General features: G+C 40.0%; 1 protein-coding gene across 2 annotated transcripts; it reads left to right on the top strand.

Moving 5' to 3' along the window:
* The first annotated feature begins 587 nt into the window (after positions 1-587).
* On the top strand, positions 588-17522 carry myo1ca (myosin Ic, paralog a). 2 transcript variants are annotated; one of them, XM_056397686.1, is made up of 33 exons: positions 588-832; positions 4864-5102; positions 8015-8173; positions 8275-8390; positions 8995-9193; positions 9404-9484; positions 9669-9848; positions 9950-10048; positions 10754-10867; positions 10954-11025; positions 11126-11245; positions 11371-11453; positions 11551-11656; positions 11776-11856; positions 11957-12048; positions 12178-12272; positions 12390-12436; positions 12582-12662; positions 12850-12955; positions 13620-13737; positions 13836-13949; positions 14114-14190; positions 14470-14538; positions 14954-15038; positions 15148-15307; positions 15449-15532; positions 15622-15715; positions 15816-15871; positions 15961-16096; positions 16545-16615; positions 16694-16791; positions 16904-17003; positions 17118-17522. In XM_056397686.1, exons 2-33 carry the CDS (start codon positions 5085-5087, stop codon positions 17142-17144), a joined length of 3138 nt encoding a protein of 1045 aa, XP_056253661.1. In that variant the 5' UTR covers positions 588-832; positions 4864-5084; the 3' UTR covers positions 17145-17522. The 2 variants fall into 2 exon arrangements, with proteins under 2 accessions (XP_056253661.1, XP_056253662.1); XM_056397687.1 differs by lacking the exons at positions 588-832; positions 4864-5102 and adding an exon at positions 7063-7202.
* Positions 17523-17624: the final 102 nt, after the last annotated feature.

Below are 17624 nucleotides of genomic sequence, written 5' to 3'. Positions count from 1 at the left end.
GTCTAGTGTTGTCACATACTAGTCTAGGCCTGCAGGATAGCAATATAAATACTTAATTTGGAATAATGAAAAGGCATGCATCACAACAAAAACGTTGTTATATAATATCTCCTAAAGAGAAACTGATAAAGTAAATAAACAGACAGAAGGAAATGAGACTGCAGCATACACAGGATCCATAACAGTTTCCCAAAGGTCGAAAGCAGATAAAGGAATATAATTTATATAGGTATTGCATTGCAAAGCATCAGTTAAGTGTAGTGGAGGCAATCACGTAAAGGACTGTACCTACCTTTACCTGTAGCCTGATAGACTCATAAATTGGCCTGTACAAGGTCAGGGATGTTCATGGTGTATTAACCACTCAGCTCTCCCACCTTTAACAGAGGCAGACCAGACATCAGCACCATATGGCGGTCGTTGCCCCCCCCCCCCCCCCCCCCCCCCCCCCCTTAATATCTGATTACTTTTGGCAGACTATTAATTTTTGCGTTGTCGCCTCCTAGCGGATTTATAGCCCATAATCTTCTTGAAATCTCTCACCTTTGCAATGGAGGCATAACGCGGTCACAGTTTTTACCTTCTATTAATCTTGCTGAGCTGTAATTTTATCCGTTTGGATTCAGCAGTTCCGAGTGGGAGTGCATTTAGACTAAAGGAAGTCAGCCTGGTAATGGACAGTGTAGTCCAGGAGCTTCACATGCAGCTGTACAAATAACCGAAACTGTGGTTACCACCAGACTGCTGCCGCTGGAGGAGTATATGGAAGAAGCTGTTCACTCTTCAGTTTCACCATGGTCGATCATATGCTCTGATGACTAACTGAGAGGAGGTAGGCACATTTATGTGTATTGCATGTATGTGTTTCTGCATGTGTACACATTTTTTTATGCCATTTTTTTCATGCTTGTACTGTGTTTCAGTAATTAAAGCTTTTGTGCTTGAAGGTGGCAAAAGAAAATAAAAGTAGAGCTGTAACAGTGCAAAATACTATTATGAGGAAAATAGGAGCACTGTTGTCTTTACAGCTATCCTGTTATAAACTTAGATAAGGAAATTTCCATATGTTTGTGATGCTTGATGAAAAGTCATTAGGATTCAGCATTCAGAATAAAATTTAATTGCATTCCATCCGTTTTATGGAATAGGAGCCAGTTCAGTGTAATTGATATCATTACCACTAGGAAGAGCCCTAAGCCTTCATATAATTCAGAGCATCAAGAGGAGTTGATGAAGTGATAAAGTCATGCTTGTTGTAACAGTGATCATCCAAGGAAAGTTAAATTATTTACCTCTTACTCATCCTCATGTTGATGGAAAGCAGACTTAAGATTACTACATCCCCAGTTTATATTTGTTCCTTTTGCATTTTTGTTTCGAAATTTCTGCTACGGAAAAAATTCCACAGCTTGTTGATTTGCAGGGTTTTGTTTTGTGCCTTGATCAATTTATGAAGTTGCCTTTATGGTGTAACACTGGGGGATGAGAGGCAGTAGAGGTGAAAATAGGGTGAAAGGGACAGCAGATGGGTGCTGAAGGAGCTCAGCACAGGTGGACAATAGGTGGAGAAGGGTGTCTATACCAAGGACATCATGAGCAGTAGGGAAAGCTAGGTCAGGTAACCCAAACAACATTCAAATATATTTTTTTCATTTTTTATTTAACTTCATAACTAATTTCACAACAGCTCTACACTGAAGTGTAAATAATGAAACATAACAAGTCAACAATGGGAAGGAAAGAAGAAAGAGAGAAATAGACCATTTGAAGCTGTATGGGTTAGCATGGTGAGATTTAGGTGAGCTAGATACGTGCAAAGTATTACATCTCATTTATTCCATTACATCTATGTGTGTGAGATGTGTGTGCGTTCGTGTGTGTGTGTTTGTGTGTGTGTGTGTGTGTGTGTGTGTGTGTGTGTGATATAGAGAGAGAGAGAAAGAGAGAGTGGGAGAAACAACCCATTTCCACCCTGCCCAAATAAGTCATCATTCTTCTGTGATTCATTGTTAGACTGAATTGGAAAACCTTAGCAATTTAAATACAAAATGAGGAAAAACCATTATTATACTTCAGCTTCGAACGCTGTGCACACAGGCAGTCAGTTTATGACAGGAAGGTTGTGCCAGGATGTTTGGATTTCTTCCATAATATGTCAGATGTTCAGAATTAGTTTTTGAGTTTTTAATGTAATTATCTGAAATTGAAGTCAGGCAGAGGGCTGGAGCTGCAAAAAGGAAATCCTTAATAGGAGGGAGAGACATGCTTAACTTTATTTTAAGATATGTCACCAAGGTTACAACAAAAATGTGATTTTTTTTTTTTTTTTTTTTTTTTTTTTTTTTTACAGTATTTTGGTTTTGGGTTTAATAAAAGTGGGTGTAGTGCCAGTTGAGGACAGAAAGAAGGTGCACTCCTGAGAGCAAGTTAGTTGAAATAAATCAACCCAGTCCTGCCATATCTTAATAGCAGTTACACTTACACTAAGTGTTAGATCTAAGCTCATTAAACAGAACACATTGGGTGCCCTGTATTTTAAAGTAATGATATATACACACATGAAATTAAAAGTCTAGAAAGGTATAGTTCAGATAACAATTGAGTGCAAGCAAATCGTCATGAAGGAAGATCCTGAACATCAGGAAACAGCTAGGAAGGAAATACTTCTTACAGGAACTGCTAAACAAAGATAGGAACGCTGATTGAAAAAAAAACGCAACTGAAAAATAACGCAGCTTTGGTAGTAAAGATGGACTTTACAGTGAAACTGTAGTTTCTCTCTGATTGACTTTAGTGTCCTTTCGATTTTGCTAGCAGTACGGATTGACCAGATGCTATTATGTGTAATGTGTGCAGAGTAGAGAAACTAGATGTCTTAGAAGAGCACCCTCATGTTTTCAACATGCATGTCTTGGATGCTCTTCAAAAATAAGTCAGAAATGCTGCCAGCAATCTATCTACTGTGTATTGTGTCTGAGATACCTGTGTATGGTTATGACTCAAGTACATTTCTAGTTTACTTTTCTGATGACTCCAAACTAGTAATTTAAGAAGGACTTAAGAAATACCCAAACATGCCCACCGTGAATCTTTCAACAGAAACTAAGGTTACTACTACTATTATCAATCAGAGGAACAAATATGTTGTGTTACATTACATTTTATGATTTATGATTTATTTATTCTATAATTATGTTTTAGAATTTCTTTTGAATAGATTATGGCCACTTCCAATGATATTCACCTTTAATCCATATGACCATGGGAGCTGTGTTATTGCCACATAACTTCTTACCCTGAATATTTCCTCACTGCACTGTTTGCCTTTGATAAGGGAACACAACAATACCTACCATTCTGCTACAGTCAACTTTTCTGTGCCAACTAAATGATCAACTGTCATCTCATTGTATGAGTTTCTTTTGATTTTTGCACTCTATACAAAACTGACCTGAAGTGAAAAATCATTTAAAGCACATACAATTCAGGGGGAATGCAATGGGGTAACTGAGTAAACTACAGCGTCATGGAGGCTAAATCTTTAGAAAGGAAGAGAGTGAGAGTGCTGGCCAGACCTGGCAGGTTTGATGTCCATGTACAGTAAAGGGGGCAGGGCACCAAAATGAGGTTTTGAATGAGACAAAATTGGTACATGAGCTTTTACACTGTTTGAATGAATGTAGAAGTTTCACTTGTCCCCTATTTGTGTACACTCCAATCACAGACTAAGGGGAAAGGGTGATCAGGCTTTTGCGGTAGCTGCCCCAAAACTTTGGAACAGTTTTACTCTTTCAATTTAATGTTCTCCCTCTGCGGACATTTTTAAGATTATTTTAAAACCCACATGTTTTCGTTTGCTTTTAAGTGTCCCTAAGGTTTTATCTTTTAAGCACTACTGTGACAGCCAGAGATTGAGAGGAGGAGTGAGAGAGTTTCTCCATCTGGGCAACATTATTCAGATTCCTCAGTGTTGGATATTTGGTGATGCTGGCAAGGGAAAGAGAGTGAGGCATGGAGACAGAGTGGGGGGGAAATGGGGTGAAAGGAAAGTTAGGGAGGGAAACCAGAGGAGGGCGCTGTTCTCTCACAGCGACCATGTGGCCTTGTCTACGTTCCCTAAGAATGCCTAGAATGGGAGGGAAAGTAAGAAAAAAGAAATTTGATTATCCACGCAAACAGCAAATTATATGTTAAATTATTGCTATGTTAAAAATTAGAATTTATTACAAATGAATATTGCCAGGAAAACTAGCCAGCTGGGGAATATGATGACTCAGACTGATATAAGATTAATAACAGACTTTCAGATAACAGTGATATTTCGATGTCGGTGTTTGTCATTTCATCGATAGTGCAAGACGACCATGAAGAGACACACAGTCTCGCTGGTGAAACACTTCCATAACTCACATCCCCTTTGAATCTGTCTCAGCTTGTGGGAGAAAAGGGAGGGAGCAAACTAAACTGGGAGGGAAGGAAAGAAGAAAGAATGTACTGAGATCTCATCATGTGATTTTCTCTTTTTTTCCCTTTTTATGTAGCTGTAGAGTGATTACATGTTTGTAGTTTTGGGCTCTTAGCAAATTTTTCCAAACGCTCTCAGCCCCTTTTTTTTTTTTTTTTTTTTTTTTTTTTTTTGCATTATCCAACAGCATACTTTCCCTTGACTTCTTTTCAGTCCAGTTGTGTGACGTGTGAGTGGAGTTCCTGCCCTTGTTTCATGCAGTATAGTTTAGAGGAAAGGAGAGGGACTTGTGGAGAGGCGGACATTTACTTTGACCTGTCAAAGGGAAGATGAATTGAAGGTATAACAAGAGGAGCTGCTGGTGTTGTGGCCTGAGTGCGTGTGCTTCGTCCTCACAGGGGAGCCAGACGAGGAGGAGGAAAGAAGTGGAGAGAGAGAGAGAGAGACCAAGGCAGAAAGAAAGTGACTGACGGGAAGAGAACTTTAACTTAATCTGTCGCCCATGGGCAAAGGTGGATGAGAGGTTACAATTAAGGAGTTTCTCTGACAGAGGAGGAGGGGCACCAGCCCGGGAGGGGGAACCACCAGGTCAACCTTCTTCCAGCAACAACAGAACAGGATGAGGTACCAAGGCAGGGTAAGATCCTGACTGCCATGATGCTCTTTGTTGTGTTTTCATGTTTAGTGCTGAACACTTAACTGGATTTTATGTGTGTGTGTTACTATGCATACATGATCTGTGCTTATACAGTAAAGCACAAGATACCAATCCACCAGTCCACTGCCTCACTCATGGAGGGAAAAGCAAAACAAAACAATGAGTCACTTGGAGATTTTTTTTTTTGCCTGTGTATGAGTCAGTGTGTATTTTGGTTTTTGTATAAGCTTTAACAGAAGAAGCCCAAAGAGGATAAACTTGGTATTTTTCCACCGTATCCGTTACTGGCACATTGGTGGTAGGGGACCAGCTGTGGTACCAGAGCAGCTCGCCCTGGGACAGAGTGGTGGGGCATGCCATATAAGGAAGACAATCCGAATGGAGTCGGCCCAGCAGAGCTTAGTCATGGGGCCTGGAGCCAAGTCCCACTGTTAAGTTAGTCTCCTCGCTGGTTGTCACTGCAGCTGCACCTTCAAACCTGCAGATTTCAGTGAAGGTCCCTGGTACTCAGAGTCAAATCCAACATAAAGCGCTCAAGCACAGTGGGAGACAATTTGTTCAGACTCTTGCTGCTGTAACAAGCAAGCCTCAGGTCAGTTCATTGATAGCAAAGCTTCAAGGATTAGATTATATTCTGCTTAAATCTCCATCCCAAAACTGTAGCCCTTATGGTATCTCAGCCAAGGTGTCTCCAAAAAATATTTTCAGATCCTTTGAATTTCCTCTGAGATTATGTAACCATAGCGATAGCAGTGTTTCTATGTTTTAGAGTATAAGAAGTGTTTTGGATTCTTGGCTTCTCTCCATTAAAAGTGATTTTTGTTTTCCTCGCATGTTACGATGACACAATTTCTGGGATAAAAGTGAGAAATGTAACTCATGACTGCTGAGAAATAGACGCTTGAAAACAATGTTTGCTGTGTTTTTGAGCTATCAGACAAAACATTGTGTTGTTGCTTGGAAAGTCCAATATGTGTCAGTGCACATTTAATGCTGTCTTTTATTTGTAAAAGAAACAACTGAGCATAATAAGATCATTACATAAAATTTGCATGTTTCAGACGTTGGAAAGGATGAAACTGTTAGCGTAGCAGCTACTGTACAACTGCATACCTTCAGAGATTAACATAAAAGGCATGAGGCCTGAGGAAGATGGAATGAAAGATTCAGGCCAAAGGAGTCTATTAAAGTTCAGAGCCAGGTAGTGTCATTGTCATCTAGCATGAAAGGTTGATGTGTATGCACATCATATGAACACATGGAGGTATTTTCCAAGCTTCATAATAACGTATAAGCCCACCTTAATCTATATGACATTATATGTGATAAGCAAGCACATACAAGTCGAACTCAAGCCAGTGTAAATATTCTTGTACAATCCTTGATAAACTGAGAATCCCCTGCATAACACACCTCCAGCAGTGTAGGGATAATTTAATGTTTGTATTACTAATTACTTTTCTGCCTCACGGGTATCATGAATGGAAATGGTTCACCAGTCATGCAGACTTCTACATATTCACAATGTTTGAAGCATGTACAGCGCAGAAACATTCAGTGGTATCCACTGAACACCTGCCCCAAACCTGACCCTAACATTCCTTTGTTGTATCCTTTGGAAAATCTGACTGTGAACTGTAATTACTATCTGTAGGAAGCCCACCTGCAGCTGAGTGGGAGAACAATACTCTAAGGTGAACCAGAGAGGAGGGGGCTACAGTGGAAGTGTCTGTTGGCTTTCCTTTGCTCTCACTTCTTGGCTATCTTCCACTGTTGTCCTCTTGTTTTTTAAAGGATTTTCCTGCATCTAGTGCTCAAAGATAATGACCTTTTACTGGCATTAAGCAGCCAAATGAGACCCTTGAGAGGTTCTTGCATTCAAGAAAAACAGAAGTCCTGTGGATGTCTTACCCCTTTGTTCCACTTTCTGCTTGTTTTTTTTTTATGAATGCACAAAGAGAAACAGCCAAGCTTTTCTCATAAACGAATCTTTGATACTGAAGATAGAGCGCAGCTGGTTGGGATTGGGTGTAGTACACTGATTACACACTACTTTGTGTGACTGGATATTTATCATCAGTAAGTATTGACTAGTGACATCTGACATTTTTATCTCTTTGTTTATGCATGTGCTTATATTTCAGGGCATATCTAAGCATTTCACTCAGGCGTCTGGTGCTTATTTCCTGTCTGCACTACGATGTTTGTCACCACAGTGGGGTTGACATGTACACACACTTTCCCAGTGGCAATGGTTATACCCTGTCTGGTGATATACTAAAGCTGTGTGTACTGTACATACATCATAATACACTATCTCGCTATCACATAATAGATGTGTCTAACACGTCTGTTTATCATTTGGAAACCTAAAATGTCTCTATTGTTTAATCTTGGCAAGGCTTTGTGAAACTCTTCTTACTCTGTGTCTTCACATAGTGCAGTTTTAGTAATGTGTTCACAATATCTTGTGTCATTTGCTCTGATATTTTGAAGATAGTTTTATGTTGTTTTGCTTCATAAATAGATCTTGTAATAAGTTATGTGGCAAATGTTGTAATACTGAGCACCAGATGTTAATTCTTTCATAACTGGGTGAATGTTGTGTGCATCAGATGAATCGTGAATAGGCCTTTTGTGCCCCCTGCTTGTCTACAGAGTGTAACTACATCAATTAAAGGGTTGTCAGAAGAACTGAAATCATTTCCCTCTTGAGTTTTTAAAATGTGAAGTGACTCATTGACCCATTGTAACTCACATTAATTCATTCAGTCTTTTTCCTGTCTATAGTAACGGACCAGAGTAGCAGACTCTTCTCAGAACTGCTGAACTGTGTCAGGTGCTTTCACTTCTGAGACTTTCTATAATGTCTCTCCTCTCTCTTCCTATAGGAGGTGGATGTTGAGGGAAGAGTGCGTCTGGTGATGGAGAGTGCCCTGACTGCGCGGGACAGGGTCGGGGTGCAGGATTTTGTCTTGCTGGAAAATTACAACAGTGAGGCAGCCTTCATAGAGAACCTGCGGCGACGCTTCAAAGAAAACCTTGTCTATGTAATAAAAGCCAATTTCATTTCATATGTTCCAGAACGTTTCGGTTGGTGTGGTGAGACATATTTGAATGTGCTGTCTCTTCTTCTAATGTTTTGGCTCAGACGTACATTGGCTCTGTGTTGGTGTCAGTGAACCCGTACAAAGAGCTGGAGATTTACTCCAAGCAGCAGATGGAGCGCTACAGAGGGGTCAGCTTCTATGAAATATCACCTCACATGTGAGTCATTTCATTGTCCTTAGACATTTTTTACCCAACTCCTCCACTGTCAGCTGCCATGATGATGATCACATGACACGACACATCACAATATATCACTGATACACTGTGATCAAACAGGATTTATTAAGGCATGACTAGCATTCAATAATATGCTATGATTATTATGTTGTATTATATTTATATGCTTTCAAAACCTTCTCACAGCACTTCAACACCAAACTCTCACTGAAATAATAAAAATGTTTGCCTCTCTTTGCCTCATTTAATTTATTAATTGATCTTATTGAAATATTTCAAAAGTCACAAAACATTTTATAGCCTATTTATTTTTGGTATCTGGCTAAATCTTTGGATTCATAGGATTTATTGGAGAATGAGTTTGATATCATGGTAAGACTAACTAATAAGAAGGTAAATGTAATTTTGTAATGTTTCCACACAAACAAATAAATTAAATTTACAGCTGACTGACTGACAGCTTTCAGTCATAGGAAAAAAAAACCCCATTCCCAATGAATTACTTTGACTGAAGTGAACTGGTGTTTGTATTGTATTGTATAGTTGAGCTGTTAACTGACGCAGCGTTTGCATTTTCCCTCAGCTACGCTGTGTCAGACAACACTTACCGAGCAATGAGGACCGAGAGGAAAGACCAGTGTATTCTCATATCAGGTGAGAGTGGAGCAGGTAAAACAGAGGCCTCCAAGAAGATCCTCCTCTACTACGCTGTCACCTGCCCCACTAATGATTGCATGGCTGCCCTTGGTGACCGTCTACTACAGTCCAACCCCGTTCTGGAGGTATTTAACCTTCTTCTTTTTAAACTGAACAGCCAGTTTAGAATAAAAAAGCACAGTGAATGTAGACTTATCTATCTTTCACAATATACTGTATGCTATTATCTGATCTGAAATACTTTGCTTTCTCTTGATTGTTTGATTTTGTTATTGTTTAGTTGCCCTTAATTTCACTTCCTCTCTCTAATTTCCTGGCTCCCTCGTTGTGTGCAGGCATTTGGCAACGCTAAAACACTGAGGAATGACAACTCCAGCCGCTTTGGGAAATACATGGATGTTCAGTTTGACTTCAGGGTAAACACTCCCTCCTTGGCTTTCTCATTCTTTATAGAAATCGTATGTGCTTATACCATACTGACAACATCACATTTAGTGTAGTTATATCAAAGATTGAAACTCAAACACCGAAACCTCCATAATGTTAAACCTGCTGTCACAGTTGTTATCTTCTCCCATCTCTTTCTGTAATCTCTCCAAGGGGGTACCAGTGGGCGGTCACATCCTGAACTACCTGCTGGAGAAATCTCGTGTAGTACACCAGAACCATGGTGAGAGGAACTTCCACATCTTCTATCAGCTTCTGGATGGAGGGGACGAAGACCTGCTTAAGACACTGGGCCTGGAAAGAAACCCCCAGAACTACCACTATCTGGTCAAGGTGTGTGTGGTTTCGGAGGTCTGATGAATTACTTGTTTTCAAACTGAGGTCTGAGCAATCACAGCATCAGCTGAAGTGTAACATTTAATTGTCTTGTTCAGGGTAACTGCCCCAGAGTCAGCTCCATTAGTGACAAGAATAATTGGAAAGTTGTGATGAAGGCCCTGTGTGTTATTGGCTTCAGTGAGGAAGAAGTGCAGGTAAGTAAAAATCAAAACAATGAATGGCTGTTGTCTCTATGCAGGCAACAACACTGCTGTTTCGTTTTCCACCCATGTTCTATGGTTTACCACATTTACCAAATTAAAGTGGAACGGTTTAAACTGTAGAGTCATAGGAATGAATCCAAGACGAGCAATGTCTAACAATTTGCATTATACTGGGAATATTCTTTTCAGCAATGAAAAAGTCCACATTTTCTCAGCTTACATTTTCACACTGGCCAAACATCACATTTCTTAACATAATAAAAACATTCAGGACAATTTTTGAATCCAAGCTTAAAACACTGCACTGTGAGCAGTTTTAATAATATATATATATCTATTATTTTTCACATTCATTGTTTTTCACCAATAAAGTTTTTGTATCCTTAAGGCTCAGCACTTTTAAATTCCATTTTTAGTTTACTTTTAATTTTACTTTTACTCATAAAGTATTTGCATAGACTTTTTCATGAAGGTTTTGAGTCCTACATTGTTTACAACAACTTGCCGTCTCAAGCATTTGTAGTGACCATTCAAATATGAGTTACTTTGCTAAACTGTACTTTTTCACTCACACTTCTGGTTCTGACTGTTTATTGATGATCATATGCTCAGTGTCTTTTTTAATAACCGCCCAGATATTTATTTGGTTAAAAGGCAAATGTTTCATCTATGAGGTTGTTGTGAACTGTTTTTCAGAAATTGCTGAACATCATCGCTGGTGTTCTCCATCTGGGAAACACTCAGTTTGGGGAAGGGGAGGAAGGAGAAACTTATATCACCACTGAGACCCAGATAACAAATCTTGCGAAGGTCAGAAAAGTCCCACTAGTATTACTGGAAGTTCAAATATGCACAGTCACAAAAAGTCATTGAACAGATGTATTGTTATTTTCCAGCTGCTGGGTGTTGATGGCTCAGCCCTGACTGAGGCCCTCACTCACAAGAAACTCACTGCCAAAGGAGAGGAGGTGACAGTCTTTTTTCTCCTTGTTCTACATGTTTCCAGCTGTTTGCTGCGTATTGTGGGTTTTTATAATTTTGTATTGTGCATGCATCTGGCTATTACAGATGATCAGCCCGCTAAATTTCGAGCAGGCGATGTCTGCCCGTGATGCCTTAGCCAAGGCTGTGTATGGTCGGACCTTCTCTTGGTTGGTGGAGAAGATCAACCAGTCGCTGGCTGTGAAGGTGCAGTGATGACTCTGCTAACAACTCAAAGACAGTAGTAGGACTTCCATCATTCTGTTGTGGGACTGTTGCTCTGTTTCTTTTTTACCATTAACTGCATGATATGTACTAAATATGTTATGCAGGATGAAATCCACCACAGCAGTAAGGCATCCTCAGTTATAGGACTTCTTGATATCTATGGCTTTGAAGTCCTGCAGCACAATAGGTATGAGTTACATTAATTTCCCTTTTCTGTTACGCAGTAGTCTGCTACTTTTCACGTAACTCTGACCTTGTTACCCTTGTTATATTTCTGCCTGTAGCTTTGAGCAGTTCTGCATCAACTACTGCAATGAGAAGCTCCAGCAGCTCTTTATTGAGCTCACCCTCAGATCTGAGCAGGAGGAGTATGAGACTGAAGGAATTGCAGTGAGTCCATGTGTTGGTTTAGTTGTCAAAACAATTAAGTTTGACATATTTATTAATATTTACATTTCCATGCTAACACGCAACTTGTTCTTCCCCCTTATGTTTCTCACTAATTTCAGTGGGAGACGGTGCAGTACTTTGACAACAAGATCATTTGTGACCTGATTGAGGAGAAGCACAAAGGCATCATCTCCATTCTGGTACAAATGACAACTCCTAGTTTATTTATTTTTATCTGTATATAGTGCTGTCTATGCATCTGCCATTGTATTTTAGGTTAACCAGTGTAACTGTTTTCAGGATGAGGAGTGTCTGAGACCTGGAGAGACTTGCGATGTCTCCTTTTTAGAGAAGCTGGAGGACACACTGGGCGGCCATCCCCATTTCGTCACGTAAGCATCATCATATATCTAATATTATTTGACATTGGCCTTCAGTACAAAGACTCTCTCTTCTAACTACAGCTTCTTATATCTGAAGACCTATGTATGTTTGCACATCTCCATGTGTGTGTCTTTCAGTCACAAATTGGCAAATGGAAAAACTCGCAGGGTAATGAGCAGGGAGGAATTCAGGCTGCTTCATTATGCTGGAGAGGTGAACTACAATGTCAATGGTAAGCTGTAACCAGTTTTGTGGTGTGTCATTGCAAGAGATGACACTTATTACAAAGCACAACCCATAAAAATACAGATTCCTTAATGACTGCGGTGTTCTTGTTTGTCTCATTCAGGTTTTCTAGACAAGAACAATGATTTGCTGAACAGGAACCTGAAAGAGGTGAGCATAATGAATGTGGACAAGGTATAACCTCACCGCAACCTTTCAAAAACCCCTGTGTCACTTGCCATTACTTGACCGAAGAGGAAGAGGAGGGGGGGTGTGCTGTGTTGACATGTGGTTGTGTGGTTTGGTATCTGTTCAGGTCATGTGCCAGTCAGACAACCAGATACTAAGTCACTGCTTCCGCAGAGAGGAAGTGATGGACCAGAAACGCCCAGAGATGGTGAGAATTATTCATGCTCTCGCTCTCTCTCTTTCTCTCTCTCTCTCTCTCTCTCTCTTTCTTTCTCTTTCTCTCTCTCTCTCTCTCTCTCTCTCTCTCTCTCTCTTACTCTATCACTTTTTATCTTTCAAAAACCAACATGTACCCACATGTACAAAAAAATTTGTTTCTTGTTTCTTTCTTATAGGCTGCCACTCAGTTTAAAAACAGCCTGATGAAACTTATGGAGATCCTCATGTCTAAAGAGCCATCCTACGTGCGCTGTATCAAGCCTAATGATGCCAAGCAGCCAGGTACACTTTTACACATCAGATTTGTTGTACTGTACATTACAGTTCTGTTATCATCAAATAAAAGCTGTTTTTGACCACTGTTCAAACAAATTAAGGCAGATTCTAAATAAAGAGTAAGGAATAAAGGGGTAAAAAGTAAGTTGCCTGTCCTGTAGTGGCTCACATGGTAAATAATAACAACACAACATTTACACACATTATCTCCTCTTAAAAGAAATGTTGCTTTCAGTCCCTAGTTAATTAATTCAGATTAATTCTATTATTTAATTCTGCAGATGTTTCACAATAAATGCCTCCCAGGGAGGGCAATAAATTATGCCCTCTAAAGCATGTGAATTAGATTAAGAAAGCATTGAGTTTGCCTCCACAAGACATTAACACCAAGGATACACTTGGAAAACAAGAAGGTTTGTCACCAAAATACAAAAAAATATCTAGAAATGAAAATTTGAAATAAAGCCAGGTCTCTAATAATAAATATAAACTAAATTAAGGCCTGGTTGTTTCCTCATTTGAGGTAAATAAAGGTTATGCTGTATATAATCTAGTATACTATAAAGTATACAGTATAATATAGGATAGTATGTGTGCCATAAGATTTTCCATCATTGCATCATTGTCCACAAGTATCATTGTCAGCAGTGAATAAGATCTCTCCCCACAGGAAGGTTCGATGAAGTCCTGGTCAGACACCAGGTGAAGTACCTGGGCCTGATGGAAAACCTGAGGGTCAGGAGAGCTGGTTTTGCCTATCGTCGTCGTTTTGAAGCCTTCCTGCAGAGGTGGCCGGCCTTCTCCGACTTACACCCTCAGTGACTGTTCATTCTGTTTACTCTGTGTTCAGCCTTCCCTCATCATAATTATCTACAACTTCCCTTAGGTATAAGCCCCTGTGTCCTGAGACATGGCCCAACTGGCATGGGAGGCTCGTTGATGGTGTGTCTACACTGGTCAACCACCTGGGCTACAAACCAGAAGAGTTCAAACTGGGCAGGTAATGTATTGTTTGATATAGAGGGCAAAATAATGACATTTCACCAATACTGTCACAGTTAGATTATGGGTCCCACCACACTAAATGTGTGCACAAAAACACTCCAAAAACATCTGTGCTGTATCACCTTTGTGCTGATCACATTTTTTGTCTACTTTCTTCAGATCAAAAATCTTCATCCGTTTCCCAAAAACCCTTTTCAACACTGAGGATGCACTAGAAGAAAAAAAGCCAGAGATGGGTAAGAAACCATGGTTATGATTAGACACATTTTGTTGTCCCAACTGAAATGAAATGGGAGATAATGACTCCCAGTCAAATATGTGCAGTAGATTTGCAACATGTTTATGGCATCAGAGAGGTGATAAGTAAAGTTCAACATATTTAATGAGTGGATTACATTCTATGCTGAACTATGAATTGGGTCCAATTTCGGAGGCGTAGCATAGCAGGACCTCTGCAACGCCTTGCTGGAAAAGCATAAATCCACCATCAGTCTCTTTTCTTTGTTTTGTTCCAGCTTTGACCCTGCAGACGTCATGGCGAGGCTACAGGGAGAGAGCCAAGTACCAACGCATCAGACGTGCAGGTCAGAGCAATAACTACTCACAGAACTGGTCAGGTTTATTTTTGGATATTTATATATTATAAGTTATGCTCCTTTAACTTTGATTCTTTTTGGTATAGCCTTCCAAACCAATTTTATTTTGAGTTACTTTTCAGATAGGATTTTGGCCTTTTTATACTGGCATACAGTGACAGTAATACACCACATGGTTTACATTCCAGCTCATGTATTTATCTGAGTGTATATGCTTGTGTTTTGTGTTCTTTTAATTTTTTTAATTCTGTGTAGATTTATACTTTATTTCACTTTTCCAACATGTCTATTTGGGGCTTGAGGACTCTCTGTTCCAGAAAACAATGCTATACTAACCTTGGGATGTTCTCTTTGGCTGAGTATAAACCTTTGTGTTAATTTATGCATGTATGTGTATGTGTAGTGATAGTGATCCAGTCTGGGTGGCGAGGGATGAAAGCACGCAGGAGGGCTAAGAGGCGTCGACAGGCTGCTGAGTTAATCCGCAGGTGCTTGACTGATACTTTGTCACTGTTTTTTTCTGTATGTATTTTTGAGACTGCATTTCGCATGTATAGTTAATTCTCTTCTTTGTATGTGTCTTTGTTTTTTTATCAGGTTCATAAAAGGCTTCATCTACCGACATGAGGAATACTGCCCTGTTAATGAGTATTTCCTGGATCATGTACGGTACTCCTTCCTCAAGAATCTGCGTAAAAACCTACCCAAGAGCGTTTTGGACAAAAACTGGCCAACACCTCCTCCCTCCCTTGTCGAGGTACAAACAGTCTTTACACACAGAGTGTCATTCTGTTAACTGACATCATTACATACAGATAATAGTAATAATGCGTACAAGTAAGAATCTGTTGAGTTACTAATGCAAATTCTTCACTGTCAATTGCATGGTGCCCTGCAGGCTTCCGAGTACCTGCGGATGTTGCACATGAGAAACATGGTCATGAAGTATTGCAGGAGGGTCCAGCCTGAATGGAAGAAACAGGTGCAGTAAATACAGAAGACATGCAGCTTTTTTAAGAATAATTAACCTGCTGGTTTTTAACTTTGCTAATTTTTTTTCCTTTCCTTTAGATGGTGCAGAAAGTTGTAGCCAGTGAGATCTTCAAGGATCAGAAAGACAGCTATCCTCAGAGTGTTGGCAGGCTGTTTCTGGACACCCGGCTTGGTACATGTTCATACATGCATTCATTACCTCACTACATATTAAACACCATACAGTAGATGTGACATTAACTTTCCAATGGCTTTCCCATTGCTCTACATAGAACGTGAGCAAATCAATCTCAAAGTGGTCCAGACTCTCGGCAATGAAAAAGTGCAGGTGGGATTGATTTTGACTTTGTTCTAACATGATGATGATGATGATAATAATTGTTGCCTGGCAGTAATGTGCTTCATTGTTCTCTTCAGTATGGTGCGTCAGTCACAAAGTATGACAGGAGGGGCTTCAAGCCTCGCCCTCGCCAGCTGCTCCTCACTAACACCTTTGCTGTGCTGGTGGACAGGACCAAGATCAAGCAGAGAATTGACTACACAGCTCTGAGAGGTGGAAACCATCCCTGAGTGTGTGTGTGTGTGTGTGTGTGTGTGTGTGTGTGTGTGTGTGTGTGTGTGTGTGTGTGTGTGTGTGTGTGTGTGTGTGTTGGGGGGGGGGTGAATCCACGATCACATATATTATTATACACATTTTTCTTTGACCTTCAGCAGTCATAACACCGCAATTACTGTGCCTTCTCTGTGCACTGTTGCAGAAATATCACTAGCAAACATGTAGTGATTATGTCTAAAGCTCTTGTCATCCTTTGGTAGAGAAAATGAAAAAAAACTGTTTCCAAAATGAGAGGAGGACCATTGACAGTGAAGTCAAATCAGGAGATGGGGACATAGTTTTTGGATAATTACATTGTGACAGATTTTCCTGGCTAATCATTACTGATTAATTAATTCTGTTCTTAAGTTCAGTGAGTCCAAGCAAGGTTTTTCTCTTTAAACAGGTATCTCTGTGAGCTCTCTCAGCGATGGGATGTTTGTTCTGCACATGCCCAGTGAGGACAATAAGCAGAAGGTACAGTAGGACACAGCAGTCATGACTGTTAAGTATACAACCATGCAGCCACTCTAAATCCAGCTCTGTCTGCCTCAGGCCGATGCTGTGCTGCAGTGCAACCATGTGATTGAGCTGGTGACAAAACTAGCCATGATGGCCAGCAAGATCGACTATGTCAACATCAGCCCGGGCAGGTGAGTTCTGTCTGACTGCTCGTCTATGCCAGCAGAAGTCATAGTTGTTGTTAGTTCAACAGTTCTTATCTTCTTGTCCTGTCTTTTTTTTTGCCTCCTGTGTGGCATGCAGCATTAGGTTTGCTGTGGCTCGTGGCAAGGAAGGAATCATTGATTTTGTCAGGGGCTCAGAGATGAAGGTGGCCAAAGGCAAGCGAGGACATCTGCTAGTGGTGAGTCAGTGGCTGTTCTAATGTCATGTGGGGAGCCTCCAGGGAGGGAGGGGTGTTTTGATATTGAAAATATTTCGACCAGCTGACTGTGTTCAATCTGATTTCACTCTGCAGACTGTCCCACGCAACAACACCACATGAAGAAAGAGAAAACAGCAGCCAGGCAAATGGGGATCTTTTTAGCTAATCGAAAGATTGCCGCTTAGATAGTCGTTGTTATTTGTTTGGTTGCACAGGACAGGAAGATACCACAAGCATACACAACATACTCAACATGAAGAAAATCCTGTATTGATTCATATACGTCATCATTATTACAAGAATGTCATCAATGTTGCAATGAGTGCTGTTTTTCTATTCGAAAATCATAACATGAAGTCATCACAGTTTCAAATGCTTCAAATGTTTATTGTCAGTCATACACAAATATATTTATCTATCAAATATAAAATGTTTCATGTAAAATACTGTATCTGTGTATTGTAAGAGAAATAAAATAAACCACTGAAATAAATAGCATTTAATAAATATAGTTAATAAATAGCAAATATATCTTGGGAAAGTCCAGTAGATTAAGGACTTGGGGGGGAAAAACCGGATGCTCTCTTCTCTGTTCTGTGA

The sequence above is a fragment of the Seriola aureovittata genome, chromosome 15 (genome assembly GCF_021018895.1).
Source record: "Seriola aureovittata isolate HTS-2021-v1 ecotype China chromosome 15, ASM2101889v1, whole genome shotgun sequence".
Lineage (NCBI taxonomy): Eukaryota > Metazoa > Chordata > Actinopteri > Carangiformes > Carangidae > Seriola > Seriola aureovittata.
Note: the sequence above shows the minus strand (reverse complement) of the source record. Positions and strands in the feature narration are given on the sequence as shown.